The sequence below is a fragment of the Arvicanthis niloticus genome, chromosome 15, assembly GCF_011762505.2.
Source record: "Arvicanthis niloticus isolate mArvNil1 chromosome 15, mArvNil1.pat.X, whole genome shotgun sequence".
NCBI classification, from domain to species: domain Eukaryota; kingdom Metazoa; phylum Chordata; class Mammalia; order Rodentia; family Muridae; genus Arvicanthis; species Arvicanthis niloticus.
The window spans coordinates 10,169,184-10,187,065 of NC_047672.1; the positions used below are offsets into that span (position 1 = coordinate 10,169,184).

The window sequence follows — 17,882 nt, forward strand, 5'->3', positions numbered from 1 at the left end:
TTAAAAAATCTCAAATACTATCCATTCTAGCACCCTCTAGCGTAGATGATATGGAAAAACTGCTCACAGAACAAATTTTGGGTCAAAGGTTTTTGTGGATGGATTGATGTCTCCCTCCCTCCACTGAAGTCCCTCTTGGCTACAGGAGGTGGACACTTCAGTCTTCATATCCCCTGCTGCTCAGGTCATCCCCACAGATCCTCTAGAGTTTCCCAGGTCCCTAGCTAGCCCCAGAGATGGCCCCCACTGATTTCTGTTCTCCCCCCACCCCCAGCACACTCCTGAGCCTCCTCTCCCCACACCTGGTCCTCATTCCCATTCCCTCTCCCCACCCCATCTCACACCCAGTTCCCTCCCTCCCTCCACCTCTGATATCTATTTTATTTCCCCTTCTGAGTGAGATTCACACATCCTCCCTTGGGCCCTCCTTGTTACTTAGTTTCTACGGGTCTGTGGATTGTAGCATGGTTATCCTGTATGTCATGGCTAATATCCACTTATAAGTGAATATATACCATGATTGTCTTTGTTACCTCACGGGGACTGATATCTTCTGGTTCCATCTATTTGCCTGCAAATATCATGTCTTTGTTTTTAATAGCTGAGTAGTATTCATTCCACTGTGTGGCTGTACTGCATTTTCTTTATCCACTCTTTAGAGCGTGCAGGGTCTGGACCTAGGCCTTCTACACATTTGTAGCAGATGTGCAACTTGGTCTTCACGTGGGCTCCCAAACAACTGGACTGGGGGTTTTCTCAGACTCTGTTGCCTGCTTGTGGATCCCCTTCCCCTAGCGGGACTGCCTGGTCTTGCCTCAGTGGGAGAGGATGTGCCTAGTCCTGCTGTGAAGTCATGTCCCAGGGCAGGGCATCTGAGGAGAATGGGAGGGGTAATAGGGGGAGGGGTGATGGGGGAGGGATCTGAGAGGGTAGAACTGGAGGGGGCTGTAACCAAGATCTAAAGTGAATAAATAAATTAATTAATTAATTAATGGAAAAATAAATTTTAAAAAATCTGCTCCCCACACCTGGTGTCTCAGCATCTCTGTGGATGACTTTACCCAAGGCTCCTGGGCACTGTCATTTCCAGTGCACCCTCTCCCCTCTGGTGGAACGGTTCTCTTAGTGGCTGTTGCAGGTGTCTCTTTCTCCCTATGTCCATCATCATGAATCTAGTCTCCAGGTCCACAAAAATAGTATTTTCACTGATTCTGTCTGAATTTTCCTCATCCTCAGATCTGTTTTATACTGAACAGAGAAGGCATGCCTCATCACATTGCTAAATGCTTCAAACCCTTCTCAGTTTCCTCATTGCTGGGGCAGTGTGTGGGGGAGGGGAGCGGGGAGATTCACGTGACTTAGTGAGATCTTCTTGGACCTCTTCACTGAGGAGCAGGTTTTCCTCGCCTACCCTGCAAACACTGTACTGAGTAGGGTAACCTCCATCCACAAAGACAAAACTGAGTGGGGTAACCTCCATCCACAAAGACAAAGACAAAAGCCTTGTTCTTTCTCATCTGTGGCTCCTATCTCTGAATCTTTAGATTTTCTAACCTGGAATAACTACGGAAGCCAAAAAGTATGAGTGGATCATCATGGGGAACGGGAAGAAGCTCTTGGGAGGAGGATAGTAGGTGCTATGAAAGGAAGAAGATGGGGGGGGGGCTGTAGTGGAGGGAGTGTTGAACAGGGTGAGAGGCTAGGAAAGATAAATAACACTAAGGATGTGTGAATAAGTCATAGGAAATATTTTATAAGCTTACTTAAAAATACAAAAATACAGTTTGTGTGTGTCTCTCTGTGTGTGTCTGTGTGTATGTGTCTGTGTGTCTATATATTTGTGTATGTGTCTGTGTGTCTGTGTATTTGTGTGTGTGTCTTTGTGTCTTTCTGTGTGTGTCTGTGTATCTGTGATTTGTGTGTGTCTGTGTGTGTACACCTATGTGTGTGTGTCTGTGTGTCCATGTATTTGTGTTTGTGTGTCTGTATGTCTCTATGTTTGTGTGTCTGTGTGTGTATGTCTGTGTGTGTGTGTCTGTGTGTGTGTATCTGTGGTCGTCTGTGTGTGTATGTCTGTGTGTGTGTGTCTGTGTGTGTGTGTGTCTGTGTGTGTGTGATTTAAATGGAATTACCCTGCCTGCATTCCCCTCCTCCTGATACTTCCTACAAGCAGGTGTCATACTTTAAAATAAAAAACCTTGTAAAGGGAAATCAAAGTCCACTCATGGATAGAAACTTTATCTTATAATCTGACCCGAAATATTTTGTTCCCTCAAATTATTCCTCTTTGCTCGCTTGGTCTTCAGTGCAAACAAGAACTCAGACTCCTCTCTGGGGAAGACATTTGGATCATTAAAAGCTTCTTGGCCCCTTGATTTCGTGTTCTTCCTCAAACTAAAGAACCCCTTGTTCTCTTAACCTTTTCAGAGAGGCTCCACCTCCAGCCCTTAGCTCATCTTCCTTCTTCTCCTCTGACTCCCTTTAAATTCTCCATCTTCCTCAAGGAGCTTGAGCTACCCAATAGAAGGGGGCACTCAGGGGGCACGTCAGCAAACATGCCTGCTTAAGTCCTCTCTCCTCTTAGTGAATTCCTTCCTTCAAAGCTTAATCCATGCCCAAAGAAAGAGAAAGGACTAGTGGGGCTTGGGAAGCAGTTGAAATGAAAGATTTGTCTGGTGTTAGTCTCTTTTGCACAGTCTGTTGTGGAAAACTGCAATTCCCACCCAGTGACATTTTAATTCTGAAGATAAACTCAATGTGTTTCTATTATGTTCTACATGCACATTTATGATTTCTATTTAAAAAAAAAAAAAACAGTTCTCTTTCTCTGTCTCTATCTGTTCCTTTCTGTGTTTGTTTCTGTCTCTGTCTCTGTCTGTCTCTCTCTCTCCCTTTCCCTTCCTCCCTTCCCCTCCCCCCTCTCTCTTTGTGTGTCCTGTGAAGATCATGTCTTTCCCTTGCTGTCCAAGCATCATGGTCCCGTGACTTCTTCATGCCTGCAGCACGCTTTTACATATGTTCTTCCAGCAGTCTGGTGAGCTGCGTGCCTTCGCATCTTTCTCCTAGCGCAGGAAGCTGCAGCTTAGCGTGGTTGCCTGTTGGCTCTCATAGCTCGCTAGAGCTAAGACTGAAGCTCCGCCCTGAATTCAGGTCTAACTTTCACTTCTCTCTATCACAATGATTTGTAAAAAATCTAGAAGCATGTGTGTTATTTTTAAAAGTGTCCAATACTCTGCTTCCAGAGTAGACACTCACCCAAGAACTCCACATCGGAGTAATAAGACAGTGAGAGCTCTCTATCAATGCCGGTCCTTCTGATCATTCTGAACTGCACAGTTTGGATTCCTGAGCATGGCCTATGAGCTTTCACTACCACCAGACACGGAGCCTGTCTCCTGCCTGTCAGGGCCCAGTACCCCAGAGAACAGCTTTGCTTCTCAGCCTTCTCTGCTTGCACAAATAATCTTGGCTTTCTTGATGCTTTTGTGTGGAAATCTCCACCAATCTGGCTGAATACATGAAAGGCTGGAAGGTACTCCCAGCAGGCATGCCCACACCCCACTGACATTCCAGAGTATTTTATAGTGTATGCATTTGTTCCTTCTTTATCGGCCAGCCAATCCAACTTTTAAAACTATGTATTTCAAAGCGGAGGGCTTAGCACACTTCTTTCTAAACATTTAAATGGAAATCGTTAGTCAGCTTCAATGGCTATTAGACTTTCGATAGGAGGTAACACCAGCTTTCTTCATGAAATTAAAACCAGTATAGTTTCCATGTCCAGGAAGTGTTACAAATGGCAACTCCACTCAGCCTTTCAGTCACCCCTAAGTAGCACTGGTGACTTTTACAAGCAGGCTGCCATCTACAGGTGAGGGAGAAGGTCACCGAGTGCCTGTTTCTTGCTGCTGTCTTGGCCTTTCTTGCCAATCTGCATGTGCTAAACATGAAAGGCTGGCTTTCCCTTCAAATGGCTGGGAGTGGCTTCCTTCCTCAGCTCTGGGTCCATTTCCTTCTACCTTCACAGTGTCTGGGTGAGGGCAAGAATGAATGCCAGTACGTTCCCTGTGTGACTGCCAGGCCTGCCTCTAATCTAACCACTTTAGTATCTGTACCAACTCACTTCAATGTTACTGTTTGTGCACAACTAGTGGCCAGCAAAGTTCTCCTGAAAGGACTGGAAAGAGTTTCGACTTTGAGGACCATCTGGTCTCTGTCTCAAGGACTCAGTTCATTCAGAAATGAATGACTATCTCTATATTCTGATGAAACTTACTACAAAACCATTCATTGGATTATTATATGCCAATCTCTCGGCTAGGCTAACAAAGGTCGGCATCCCATTAACAAGCATTTGCATTAAGCACATGACAAAAAACCTCCCATCCTTCCCAAGCCACTATCTCACAGTGGGCCAAGTTTTATTTGTATTCTGGCCTCTCCATTCGCTTCATTGAGTGGAAGTCAGCTTTAATTTTTAAGCAAGATATGCCAAGTCAACTTAAAGCTCTATTAACTAAGGCAGAGAGTGGCTGGGTGAGATATGTAAGCAACAGAGATTACAGAAACACAAACGAGTCTTGTACGTATTCTTAGGGAAGTATTGGAGATACAACCTGTTCTTGAGAAGCCATGGAACCTCGAGGGCCACAACGGAGCAAAGGGATATTCTACCAAGTATTTTAACTTGGTAGAAATAGCCAGGGAGACACTAGAATAATCCATCACACAATCGATGTGTAATTACCTAACAGGACATGAGGTGCTGGATGCAAACCAATATGCCTTTGTCAGGCTTTTCCTAGGTTATTAATTTCCTTCCACAGGAGACAGGGAGATGACAGTGGCCATGTGAATAAGAAGGAAGAAAGAGATACCATCACTAAAGTGAAACTTGTTGTTCTGTCCAACAACGAGACCTGGTGATACAGTGTATTTGGAGCTGATGACAAGCAAGGCTGTGACTGTGAGAAGGCACAGCCAGAGATCCCTACTTACCAATGGCTCAGTCAACATTATCCTGGAGACAACAGAGAAACAGGAACTAAGGAGGGTGTAGATCTGGGAGCATAAGTTATGGACTGGCTTTTATTAGCCAGTCGTGTAAGTCCCAGATTAGGAGGTGATCAGCAAGCACTAAGTGAAGGACCTTGGGGGTGAAAATGTTAGTTTCAGTATTCCTGGCACAGTCATAATGAAGTTATTATTGTTATTAAAGCGAAGGTTTCCTCAAAGCAGAAAGCAATCTAGCAAGGATGTTTTGTGCATAGTAAACATATAGATAGAGAAAATATGTGAACTATCCCCAAAAGAGGTAGGGTTCGTAACAGACTACTTGAAACATGAATAAACAAACACAAATATGAGTCATAGACGTGAACTCGAATAATTCTGCTGGCTTGTAATAAAAAACAGCATCAGCAAGTGTAATGTCAGAATAGGTGGAGGCAGGAGACTGGGCTGAGGCAGGCACTTTCCACAGACCATATTGTCCAAGGATTCCTATTTGATTGATCTCTGTAACATGAGAGAGTATGGGGAAGAACCTAGCAAAGAAGAAAGGCAAGATAAAGGACAGAAATAACATCCGCAGAAACAGAGAGTACCATAGGATGCCTGGATGTTTACTTTCAAATCTGTGAGAAATACAGCATGGAGGTGGTCCATCAGTGTCAGGAGGCAAAGTGGCCTTGATGCCCGTGTCCTTAGGGTACAGGGAGCGGGTACCATAGAAAGCAGAACAAAGCAAGAACAGTCCTGAGAACACTGGTCCTCACACTTGAGACAGGTGGCTGGCCTCCATCTTTGGCTTCTTACTCAGCAGGTCCAGGCTGGGACAGACAACATGCATTTCTGGTAGGTTCCTAGGCCATGCCCTCCCTGCCCCTCAATCACATGTTGAGAAGCACTGTGTTAGAAGCCCTGTCGTGCACATGGACTGTCTAGGTGGGACTGTGGTCTCACCTCTCCTGTGCTGTTTGTCCCCATGGGAGTGCTACAGGAAGCAGGATAAAGAAGCTGTTTGTCCAAGGCTCAGGGCACAGGAAATATCTTTCCATGGCACTAGAAAACTGACCATAAACCAGATTTAGGTGGCCCTAAGATTTAGGTGACATTAAAGTTGGGACTGACTAAAACAGCATCATCAACATTGTTCTGGGGGAAAAATTGAGTCAGGATTTGAAAACGGTTTTCAAGTATTAAGACATTTGGTCAGCGAGGACACAGTCCCCTAGAAGCCATGGCTCACCAGGGGCAAAGGGCAGTGTGCCTTAGTCAGCCTCATTTCTCTGTTACAGTTTAACCAGGGGAGCAGAAATCTGGAACCGTCTCCTTAAACCCCAGCGGTGCTGTGTTCTTACTGCTCTTTGTGACTTACCAAGAGCCCTCTCCAATCTCGGAGCCATAGCATGGGCTAAAGTCAAAGCTGCTCTGTCTCTGTGTCTGTCTCTGTGTCTCTCTGTCTCTCTGTCTCTGTGTCTTTCTGTCTCTGTGTCTCTGTCTCTCTCTGTCTCTGTCTCTTTCTATCTCTGTGTGTGTGTGTGTGTCTCTCTCTCTGTGTGTTGGGAGTGTGATACATTTGACTTCTGTTTGCACATTTATCCACATATGTGGTAACTAACCTACTACCTCCTTAAAGGCATTAATCCATTCACCAGGCCAGGTCAGACTCAGTTTCTGCTCAAAGGCCCCACTTCTCAGCACTGTTGTAGTTCGGGGCAGGGAATTGAAACCATAGAAGTAGCCTGAAGTTGGCTTCCAAAGAGCAGAGATCTTTGCATTGTGTCTTAGTGTATCACTCTTGCCTTGCCTCATAGAGAGCGGGGCGGGAATGGATCGTGTTATTTCAGGCTAGGGAAGGGTGGCAGAACACATGATGTGGTATATGATGGTATCAGTTATTGTTTCTTTTTCTGAGATAGTGAGATGCACACACTAGTGTGATTATATAATAGCAGGATACACATATACCAGTTAGATATTAAAGAACAGAAACCACATGTGAGGTTAAAGAATCTTCTAAAAAAACTTGGTCTATTGTCAATTGCCCTGTGAGTGACCCTTCCTTTTCCTCAGCCCACTTTCACCTCGACCCACGTGTGCAAGCATTGCTGTCATGCTCTCTGCTGGCTCCTACCATCCTGCTCTCTCCTCTGTGTCCCTTGGCTCTGAGCCTCAAGACTGTACAGCAGTTGGGTTTCCAGAACTTAGGCCTACCCTGGGTTAGTTCACCTCAGAATGATTGTGTATCTCCAGATACATCTGTGGGTCTGTATTACCTTCAAAAAGTTCAAAGTATTCCAAAGATAGTAAATTCTTGTTTAGAGAGGAGAGATATGCATTTGGAGAGATCAAAGTACCTTTTATTATTTCTCTCTGTCTCTCTGTCTCTCTGTCTCTCTGTCCCTCTCTCCCCTCTCCTTCTCCCTCCCTTGCTCCCTCCATCTCCGAGGTAAGAAGAGTCTCAGTATGAAACCCCCTGGCCTAGAACTCACAGAGATCTGTCTGCCTCTAATCCTCCAAGTATTAGGATTTAATACTTATGTATTAAATAAAATAAATAAAATCAATTAATTAAATTAAATTAATTAAACAAAAGAATTAATTAATTAATTAATTAATTAAACTTATATCTAGCCATGCCTGGTCAGTCAGTAGTTCCTGCCCAGCATGGAGCCCTCAATTTAACGCCCAACAGTGCATAAACTGATCATGGTGCCATACGCATGTAATGCCACAATTCAGGAAGAAGATGAAAAACAAATATTGGATGTTCAAGTTATCCTCAGCTGCATGGTGAGTTCTAGCAGGGACAGTGTCACAAAAGCAAAGGAAAGAAAAAAGGAAGAGGAACACATTATAATTTCTATCTTTAAGTAGAAGAAAAGCTCCTATGGCAATTCTTCCGCTACACTATAATCAGTCTAAGACTAGGAAGTCTATGTAAGGACAAGAGAATGTGAAGACAGAAGGCTGGCCGTGTTGGTGAGTAGGATGAAAGACAGGGAGAAAAACTGATGGGAAAAGTCCTTTATTCTTGGTTGTGTCAATAGTAAGAGGGAAGAAAGAGACCAGCATAGAAAGCCCAGGATGAAAGGGATGAAAATGCTTCTTCCGGGGAAGCAATTGCCTTCTGATCACTGAACATGATGCCAATTAAAGAGCAACGAGATTGATTTTTGTTCCTGCCTTGTAGAATCAATCACATGATTTTAGAGCTGCCCCAGCTCTGGGTATCTTGCATCTGCCGAGTGGTGCAGCCTCCCAGAAGGCAAATGTTTGTTTTAAAACATTTTTTTTTCAAAGATTAATATAGAAAACAGGAGAATGATAGGATGATAAGAAGCTACCCCAAGTTACAGAAATCTGTGATGTTAAATGGATTGAGTTCCTGGCGAAAGATGTGGGCAATCCTGATGACTTGTTCGCATGTCCCAGGCAAGATGTGGGCAATCCTGATGACTTGTTCGTATGTCCCAGGCATGCTTGAGACAAAGATCAAGGCCTACAGCCTATGGCTGAGAAGTTGAGGGCCAACTGCTAAAACCTTAAAATGCTTGGTGAAGAACATCACTTCTGTAGGCTTCAAAGGGCAGCTTTACAAATAAAAGCGGAAACGATGAAACAGGCTATTCAGAAACACCATAACCCAAAGGAAATGCTCCCAAGAGGGAAGGGACATGAAGGGACATGTTTAAAAAGCATCGGATTCCCTGGCAGGTGAAACAGGGCAGCAGGGTGTGACAGCAATTGAAGAAGCCACCGCTGTGTCCCATTCCACCTCTGACATCAAAACAAAAGTCGGCTCTGGTCTTGAGCTCAGGGAGCAGCAGCTCTGCAGCCGCCGACTGCTGCATTAAAGGAACAATCTTCCAGATAGATTGTCACATGTCGTGGGAGCAGGAAATGAAGCTGTATAGACTGGAGAATGGTTTGAAATGATAGCCTGTCATTTTATTTCGCTTTTGGAACTGATTTTTGTAATCCTCTATTCTCCAGGAAGCCTCAAGTGGACAAAGGAGACGGAGTCATTTACGTCACAAAAGCAGTCTATCCTTTTAGGGGATGCCAGTGGAATTTGACTTTAAATTATTCATGCAAAAAAAAAAAAAAATCTTGACATTTCGACCTTTTGGAAAAGGCCAAAGAGAAATTTGGACCGTTCCAGGATATACTATCAGTCGGGTTTAAGTAAGCACCTTAAGTGCCAAAAGCCCAACTCACCGCCCTGATAAGAGCACTGTGTAAACCCGATAGTTCTTAGCATGCCTCTGACCATTCTCAATTCCTTACATCACCCATCTCTGGCCCCTTCGCATGACTTTACTCCATGTTTGCTGATTACCCATTGTTGCTTGTCTGCACTCAGTGCCAGGGATTGACTTAAATGATGGAGTCTCTGGGGTATCTACTCTTCTGGAGAAAGACCCATAAGTGACAATAAGTTAAGAAAGCATATTAGGAGACATATTAAACAGGTCAGTCCCCTCTCATCTGTGCTTTTCTCCTATGGGCTTCAGTCAATCATGGTCTGAAAATGTTAAACGGAAAATCCCAGAAGCAAACAATTCAAAAGTTTAAAATAACTTGATTGCAGTATATTTTAAAAATTGCTCATTTTTATTGTGAGTTTTTACTTTTTTTTACTGTGCTTAACTTATAAGCTAAACTTTATCCTAGGTAAGCAGACTATACATCAGGGTCAGTATGGGACTCTACCAGCTGTCTGGAAGTATATCCTTTGTGGACAAGAAGGTATGACTGTACTAGAGAAAGGACAAACAGCGTGACAGGACAGGAGGTTTCTGACAGCTGGGATGGGGTGCTTAAGCTCATTGGGTTCAGGGAGGGCCTAGGACTCAGTGACACTGGATCTGAAACTCAGACAGGCAAAGGTGAGAGGGACCCATTGGAAAGTTATCTGGAAGTAAGGCTGGCAACTTCTAAGAATGGAAGAGAAAGGGGTGAGGGTGGGGAGTGGAAAGCCAGAATTTCTGGACCAATGCGCACGGAATAAAGCAGGCCTGGTCTTTTCTGAAAGTGAGCCATCCACCTGCAGGAGCCAAGCAGACAGGTGGGTGGAGGTGCTGAGAGCCCAGAGGAGAGGTCTCAGTTAAAGAGATAGGTTTTGGAGAAAAAATTCTGCACAGTTCCTGGCAGACCGCTCAAGCATACATTTGGTAATTAATAAATGGTTATGAAGTGACTGGTTAATAATTCTTGGAAAGGGCAAGTGAGGCTTTTGTTTTCTGGAAGATGTTTTGAATCTCGTGGCAAGGAGTGTTCTGGAATTGCCTGTAGGATGCCAAGTGCTGTGGTGGCTAAGTATTAATTTACACTGATGAATCTTGAGAAAGTTACGGACCATTATTTCCATGGCTGACTCTTCCTGGCACAGTTGGCACCATTGTTCAGAAGCTGGTACCTTCTGTTTCTCATCCTCAGGATGGCCATTCTAGTGGTTTGATGGCTGACCTGGGCATCTTGCTCTGTTCATTATCACTGCCACTTTTCTTGCCCAGTCAGGGACTGCTGTCATTACCCTGACTGTCCCAAGTGACTGTCTCCCAGCCTGCTCTCCATGGGTGAACAGGTTCTTGTACATTAACTGAGTACCTGTGATGCATCAGGCACTGATGCTTGTCACATTCGTAGCAACCCTGCCAAGTGGATCTCCACCCTTGGCTTTGGCTTTTGTCATTCCAGGAGACTGAGTGAGGGCTTGGCTCTAAAACAGATGGCTAGAGATAGGCAGGGCATGAAGGCAAAACTCCACATAACTGCAACCGCACTCCCCCATTCCTGGCTTGGCTAGCTCTCTAGATCTTGCCTGTAGAGTCAGCCTGCACCTCCTCTCACCTAGCTGTTCACTGGAAACTCATCAAGCAAGTGGTACTGTGGCTTGCAATTAGTTATCAAGTCAGGCTCACCTGAGACTTAGCCTGGAGTCACAGGGTCTGCTATCTCTGTCACTTTGGACTTCATTTTGGATTCTCGAGCGCGCATGTGTGTGTGTGTGCGCGCGTGTGCGTGTGCATGTGCATGTGTGTGTGTGCGTGTGTGTGTGTTTGTATCTAGTAAGCCTGAGGCTCCTACTCTGAGAGATGCATAGCCTGAGAAGAGGTAAACAATTAGAGAGAGAACAGAGACTGTAAGGATGCAGAGCCCTCCAGGCTGGGACCAGGGCAGAGGGGCTAGGAGGAAACGGGGCTGATGATGAAGGAGGACGGAGCAGAGCTGTGTACAGAGTTGAACCAGAAAAAGAAATGTACACCAGAAGTCAATATTCATTGTTCAAACAAAAAACCCTCATAAGCTAGTAAACATGTATAAGAGGCCCCCCTCTCTGACCACACACTCCACCGAGAAGACATCCTGTGTTTGTTGAGTAGGTCTCCCCAAGGAGACAGGCACATCACTCAGCAAAATGGCGTTTAACTAAACAATGTCTTTAGCAGGAACGTCTAAAAGAAAGTGTGGCCTCCACTCCCAAGAGGCCAGGTTCTGGGAGGCCCAGCAATTCGGATAGGAGATAGTCACAGTTATCACAACGTTGGAAGACAAAGTTGGGACCAAAGCTGGGCCTACCGTTACCTGTAAGAACTGCACCTGTTTTCTCCAGCAAAGCTGAGCCTTTATCACCTGACGCCTGCCTTACTGGTTGCCCACAGGCAGCCTGCTGAGGAACTGGAGCTAATGGACCATCACTCTATACTAGGTCTCTCGGCTGGCATGGAATATGGAACTTCTGGAGACCATCTACCTGTGAATCAAAAATCAGCTAGCTATCATCAATTTGAGCCAGCTTAGTGAAGGTAGAGAGGCAATGAACATGGTTTAAAACACAGAGAGGGCTTACAAGCATACACGCACTGTATGCTTGGATGCAGCGGACGGTGAGGACTGAATGGCGAGTCCTCAACACCCTGGATGTCTGGAGAGCATCACCTGAAATCCAGGAAGAGTTTCTGTGACATGAGCATCTACCTATTGCCTTTACTCAAAGGAAAGTTGTCATGGGTGCCAGGATTTTGAGACACATTCATTCTTATTCTCTCTCTCTCTCTCTCTCTCTCTCCCTCTTCCCTCCCTTCCTCTCTATTTCTCTCTCTCTCTCTCTCTCTCTCTCTCTCTCTCTCTCTCTCTCTCTCTCTCTGTTATAGCCTGAACACCACATATTTATGTCACCATTTTTCTCATTTATTAAGATATTCAAAATGCCAATAGCCAAGTTCTTTGCCCTAGTTCATGCTCCTGGACTGTAAGTGCTCCTCCAGACACACGACAGTGACCATTGACATTTACTGTCCCCTATGGGTTCCAGCAATGGTGCTGATGTTCAACCTTGCTAGTGAGCTTCTGTTACTACCTCCAGTGCAGTCCTTACTTACATTTAAATTCTTAGTTGCCTTCCAAGTTTTACTTTGATTTGATCATGTATATGGGCGTGTGAATGCGTGTGTCTTCTTGTATATGGGTACATGCAATGTGTGAACACCTGTAGACAGGTATGTATGGTCCAGAGGGCAATTTCAGTGCTGCTATTCAAGATCCATCTACCGTTTTGTTGAGACAGGGTGTCTCAATGGCCTGGAACTTACCAAATAGGCTAGGTTGGCTGGCTGGTTAGGAAACACCGGGGATTTGCCTATCTGTCTCCTCAGTGTTGCGAGTATAACCACATGTCCCCACGGCTGTCTTCTTTTAGGTGTGTTCTGAGGACTGAACTCAGGTCTGCACACTTCCAAGGCAGACACTACCAACTGAGCCATTGCCCAAGTCTGTTCTAAAGTCTGTCCTAATTCTATTCTTCGCCTCATCTCAAAGCTGCACCACTACATATAAGCCCTTGCTGAAGAAACACTAGCTGCAAAGAAGCAGTGGCTAAATTTCAGTAGCCTAGTTCATAATTCTTATTTCACTTAAAGCAAATTAACTTTTCTCTTGTGTACGTGTTACAGACTATCCAAAGGATGACACACAGAGGAGCTGGCGAGATCATCAGACTGCCAAGGAAGGTAGAACTCATCTTGGTCTGTTTTCATAATCAGATCTTTCCCCGCTCTCTAGTGACATTCCTGAGATGAGAAAGTCTATACTCTCTATTAAAATCAAGATTATCTGATGAATTTAAGTCCCTTTTCACAGAAGTAAAATTGCAAGTGGAAAACTGGCTAAGATGTGAGAAGGTAACCGAGAGAGAGAGAATCTGTGGCTATGGGGATGCACGTACCTAAGTCTTTGAAACAGGCTCGAAACCACCCGAATGACTGATGTTCCCTGATTTGTCTCATGAGTGCTGGTTCTGGAGGCTCCTCACCTCGCCAGGGCCCACCAAGAGCTTTAGAATCGTGCTGCTGCTCTGTACTTAACTCAAACAATACCAAAAGAAGCTCGGACCCATGGGCCTCTGGTTTGAAGGGTATTAGGTGAGCTATTTACAAACTGGTCAGAAGGAAAATAGAAAACAGCACTTTGATCTTGCTCTTCAAAGCTTGCTGGTACCCCAGGTGATAAGCAAACTGACTCATTAAGGGCTATGGGAGAGCCGTGGAAGCTTCTGTGAGCTTGTTGGGATTTTTTATGAGAGAATACATTCTGAATCCTATTTCCAGGGTCAAAACGTCATTACTTGGAGCACACAGCTTTATTACTTTTAAAATGTCAAGTAAATAGGATAAAGCTACAGTGATTTGCTAACTATGGAAACTGGAAATACCCAAGAATTTAGCAGTTTTGTGTGTTTTCTGGAAACATTTCATAGCTGAATGTTTAATGAAACATTAAAAAGAGCCAAAGCATGACAGTTTACACCTGGTCATGTGCCACAGATGGAGAGGTCAGAAGCCCTAGCAGGAAGGCCTAGCTTTTTGCTTTGCTAAATAGGCCGTGGCCACCAAATTGCCTTCTCAATAACTGTGTATGCCCAAGGATCACTGCTGCCATCTTTGGCTAGAAAAGCTTTTTTTTTTTTTTTCCTTAATGGGAGGAGCATTAACTACAGGGGCTTCTAATTCGTCGGGTTGCTAAACAGAAGCGATTGGTTGAATGCCAAGCCATAAACAGGACACCTCTATCAGTGCCCCCAAAGCTCAGGTGACATTGCTGGCTGCAGAGGTGGGAGGAATGATCGAGCAGGACTCCTGGCCTCATAGCATCTGTGATTGTCTGCACAGGACATCAAGATCTGCACTAGATCAGGCTTGTCAATCTTCTGTCTCAGAGCGAGAAGGTGCTCATGAGGCCCTCCCCACCTCTGAGGATTCCTGGTTGCTAATGGTTGCTAGGAGAGATAGAGCCATCTTGTTTGGTAGTGTGTTCTGTCAGGTGCCCATGCTCCCGTGACCAACCCTGATGAAACTTCCTAGGACACACCCACACATGGGGAGTGGGGCTAGTTGCAAATAGGAAGGAGGTTAGTGGGATGGGGACAAGACGAGATATGGGAGTGAATATATTATAAACATGTGTAAAATGTCACAGTGAAACCCGTAATTGTATTTAATTAGCATATGCTAATAAAAGAATTCTGAAAAGAGTCAGAACCACTGTAACACAAAACAAAGATATCACATGTTTTGTGGCATTTACAAAGGGTTTTGTTTATCTCTGCATTTGTTAAAAATGTGAGACATTTGATTCTCAGATTGTAAAACCAGGTATTGAGATAACATGTAGTCTCAATATATATAGTTATGAAGATATTCAATTTGGTGACACTGTGCCAAACGTTAATAGAAATCGCCCCCCAGGAAACCTGAAGTCCCTCCAGCATCATCCCACTGAGCTGCCAATTCATCACACTTAACAAGGTGTACTGGAGAGAGCTGAGTACCGACCTCCCGGGGACAAACGATCCTCTTGGGACGAGGTGCCTCTTGCTGCAGCTGATACACTGCCAAAAGAAAAAAGATGATTATAATTAGGAAACCACACTGCCTAAGCAACACACCTTCACATTCTCAGCCAGGTTCAGACTCAGGACCGCAGGAAAAAAAAAAAAAAACAACAAGACACAGAGCACAGACACATTCTTCAGACTGGTGAAGTCAGAAGTCAGCTCATTTATATGGAAATTAGTCACTGAATGCAAACCAGCAAAATTGATTTTTTTTTCCCCCTCTCTTATAAAGCCAATTTAGCTTCATAATTGTTGCTGGCGATGTTCATTCTATGGCTTTCTTGGGAGACTAGATACAGGTAAAATGCTTTTGATTATTTTAGAGATGAATTTCTGCTTGTGAGTACCTGAGTGTAAGATGATATAACAGGATCCCTCCATTTAAATGCTGATGGCTCCTGACATAGCTAGGAAAGAGCTGGCATCAGAGATTGCCATTTTATGAAGTGTACAGTTATATACAAAGACACTGGATTCTGTGAGGGAAGAAAATACCAAGCCTCTGTGTCTCTGTTGCTCTGTCATCTTTCTGTCTCTCTGTGTCTCTTTGTCTCTCTGTTTCTCTGCCTCTCTTGTGTCTCTGTCTTTGTCTCTCTGTCTTCTTTCTGTCTCTCTGTCTCTCTTTTTGTCTTCTTTCTCTGCCTCTCTGTGTCTCTGTCTTTGTCTCTCTGTTGCTCTCTGTGTCTCTGTCTCTTTCCCTGTCTCTCGGTCTTTCTCTGTCTCTCTGTCTCTGTTTCTCTCTGTCTCTCTCTCTCTCTGTCTCTCTGTCTCTCTCTCTTTGTCTCTTTCTGTCTGTCTGTCTGTCTCTCTCTCTCTCTAAATGTCAGGCTTGTGTCCTGGATAGATTTTGTTGTTGTTGTTTTGTTAGTTGTTGTTTTGTTTTTTATTTTTTGGTTTTGTAAACTCAATACAAACCAGGGTCATCTGGGAGGAGGAACCTTAGTTGAGAAAATGCCATCATAAGATTGGCTTTGAAGCAAGTCTGTGGGGCCATTTTCTTGATTAGTGACTGATAAGGGAAGGCCCAGTCTACTGTGGGTGGAGCCACCCTTGGACTGTTGGTCCTGCAGAGTAAGAAAACAGACTGAGCAAGCCATGGAGAGCAAGCCAGCAATCAGCATCCCTCCATGGCTTTTGCATCAGCTCCTACCTCCAGGGTCCTGCATAATAGACTGTCGTGAAGACATTGAGGCCAAAGAAGCCCTTTCCTCTCAAGCTGCTTTCCTGGGTGTGCATGGTATTCTGCTCACCGCATATACAAGACAGGTGACTGCAGAGAGCACAGCTCACCAGACAATTAACTAGGAATTTTCCCACTAGAATGGGAGATTTTTCATCTACTAAACTAATCTGAATTCCTCTCTCCCTACCTTAATCCCTCCTTTTCTTTTTGTCTTTCTTTTCTGCAGTGCCAGGATTCAATGCAGGGCTCCTGGTCCACATGATCTGGCCCTCTACCTCTGAACTGAACCCCACACGGCCCTCTTCAAGGGAACATCTACCCTATGCCAATATCTCAGACTCCACTGCCATGAAAAAAGAGGTGGAAAACAAACCAAGTTAATCTTATATGCAGAATCTTGAAGAAGAAGAAGAAGAAGAAGAAGAAGAAGAAGAAGAAGAAGAAGAAGAAGAAGAAGAAGAAGAAGAAGAAGAAGAAGAAGAAGAAGAAGAAGGACTAATTTTAGGTGGAGTAAGTCTATAAAAATGCAAAATCTACATTCAATAAGGTATTTTAAGAAAACACAATAATACAAGTACAAATTTCTGAGTTAATCTTGGCTCAAAAATAAAGCAGAAGCATCTTAAGGAAGAGGCACACAGTATGTGGATATGGACACAGGAACTATGGGACTTCATCTGTAATTACTGATTCCTAGCTCAACGTGGCTGCCTTCTTACCCAATTAAGGATGGACTCCACAGCATCCACATACAGCAAACTAGGTACTGCTGCCCACTGTTGGAATCTGCTGTATTTCCAGTGTGAGCTGCCCACATGCATATGCCACCCAAGGGAAAATGCACCCATGGATAGAAATACAGCTGAGCCCACCATAACTTCTTGGTTCAGAAAGACAGTTAAGAAGATGGCTTCCAAATAACTGACTCCCATCTGGAGGGAAAGCCTGCAGGTCCTGATGAAGCAGTGCAAAGAAGGGGGGTGGTGGGAGGAATGGTGAGCTGAGCGAACACGCTACTGTCAATCTCTACCCTCTCAGCTTTCCTCACACTTGGGTTCTTCTTTTCCAGGCCTGGAGCTGCCTCCTCTTGTTCCACCGACTCTCTGACCATATGAGGTCCTCAAGGCTGATCCCAAGACCCTCTGCGGGTCCCATTTTCCCTCTTTATCCTACAGACCCTGCCCTCATCAACACTACATGTATGAATTACATTTACAAGGCTCTATCATTTCATAGAACCCTCCCTGTATAACCCAGCATCCTAGAGGCTCAAAGGGCTTCAGACTCAAGAGCTGGGCATCTGGCACGGTGCAATGCTCCACATGCTCTCGCCTTACCACACACTGTGTTCTTTTCTTAACCAAGTTCGTTTCCTCTCTTTTTGCAGATACACAGTGTTCCCTTCCATCTTCTTTTGAATGAATGCAACACATGACAATAAAAAAAGTCTATAGCCTATGGCTTAGGCAGGAAGTAGAAGGTGGGACATGTGGAAGGAAGAAACAATTCTGGGATAGAGCCAGGAGGGATATCCACCTGGGAAGATGTGAGGAGACTGATGCACCATACCTGAGCACAGGTAACAAGTCATGTGGCAGAATGTAGGTTAGAATAATCAGGTTATCTAAGTCATGATCTAGTTGGAAAAGAGCCTAGCTATGTAGCCAAGATATTTGTAAATATATTTTGAGTCTGAGTCTTATTTCTGAGAGCATGGAGCTGTGAAGAAGAACCTGGCTAAACAACTACAGAACCTAGCAGATACTTACAGAACATTTTACAAAAGACACAGAATAT

General features: G+C 44.5%; 1 protein-coding gene across 2 annotated transcripts in view; it reads right to left on the reverse strand.

The window, feature by feature from the left end:
- Positions 1 to 17,882, reverse strand: part of Chn2 (chimerin 2) — a 267,201-nt gene that overhangs the window by 98,091 nt on the left and 151,228 nt on the right. For both annotated transcript variants that reach the window (XM_034519345.2, XM_076913323.1), the window contains exon 3: positions 14,841 to 14,896. In XM_034519345.2, coding sequence (XP_034375236.1) covers positions 14,841 to 14,896 — 56 coding nt within the window. The remainder of the gene's footprint in view (positions 1 to 14,840; positions 14,897 to 17,882) is intronic.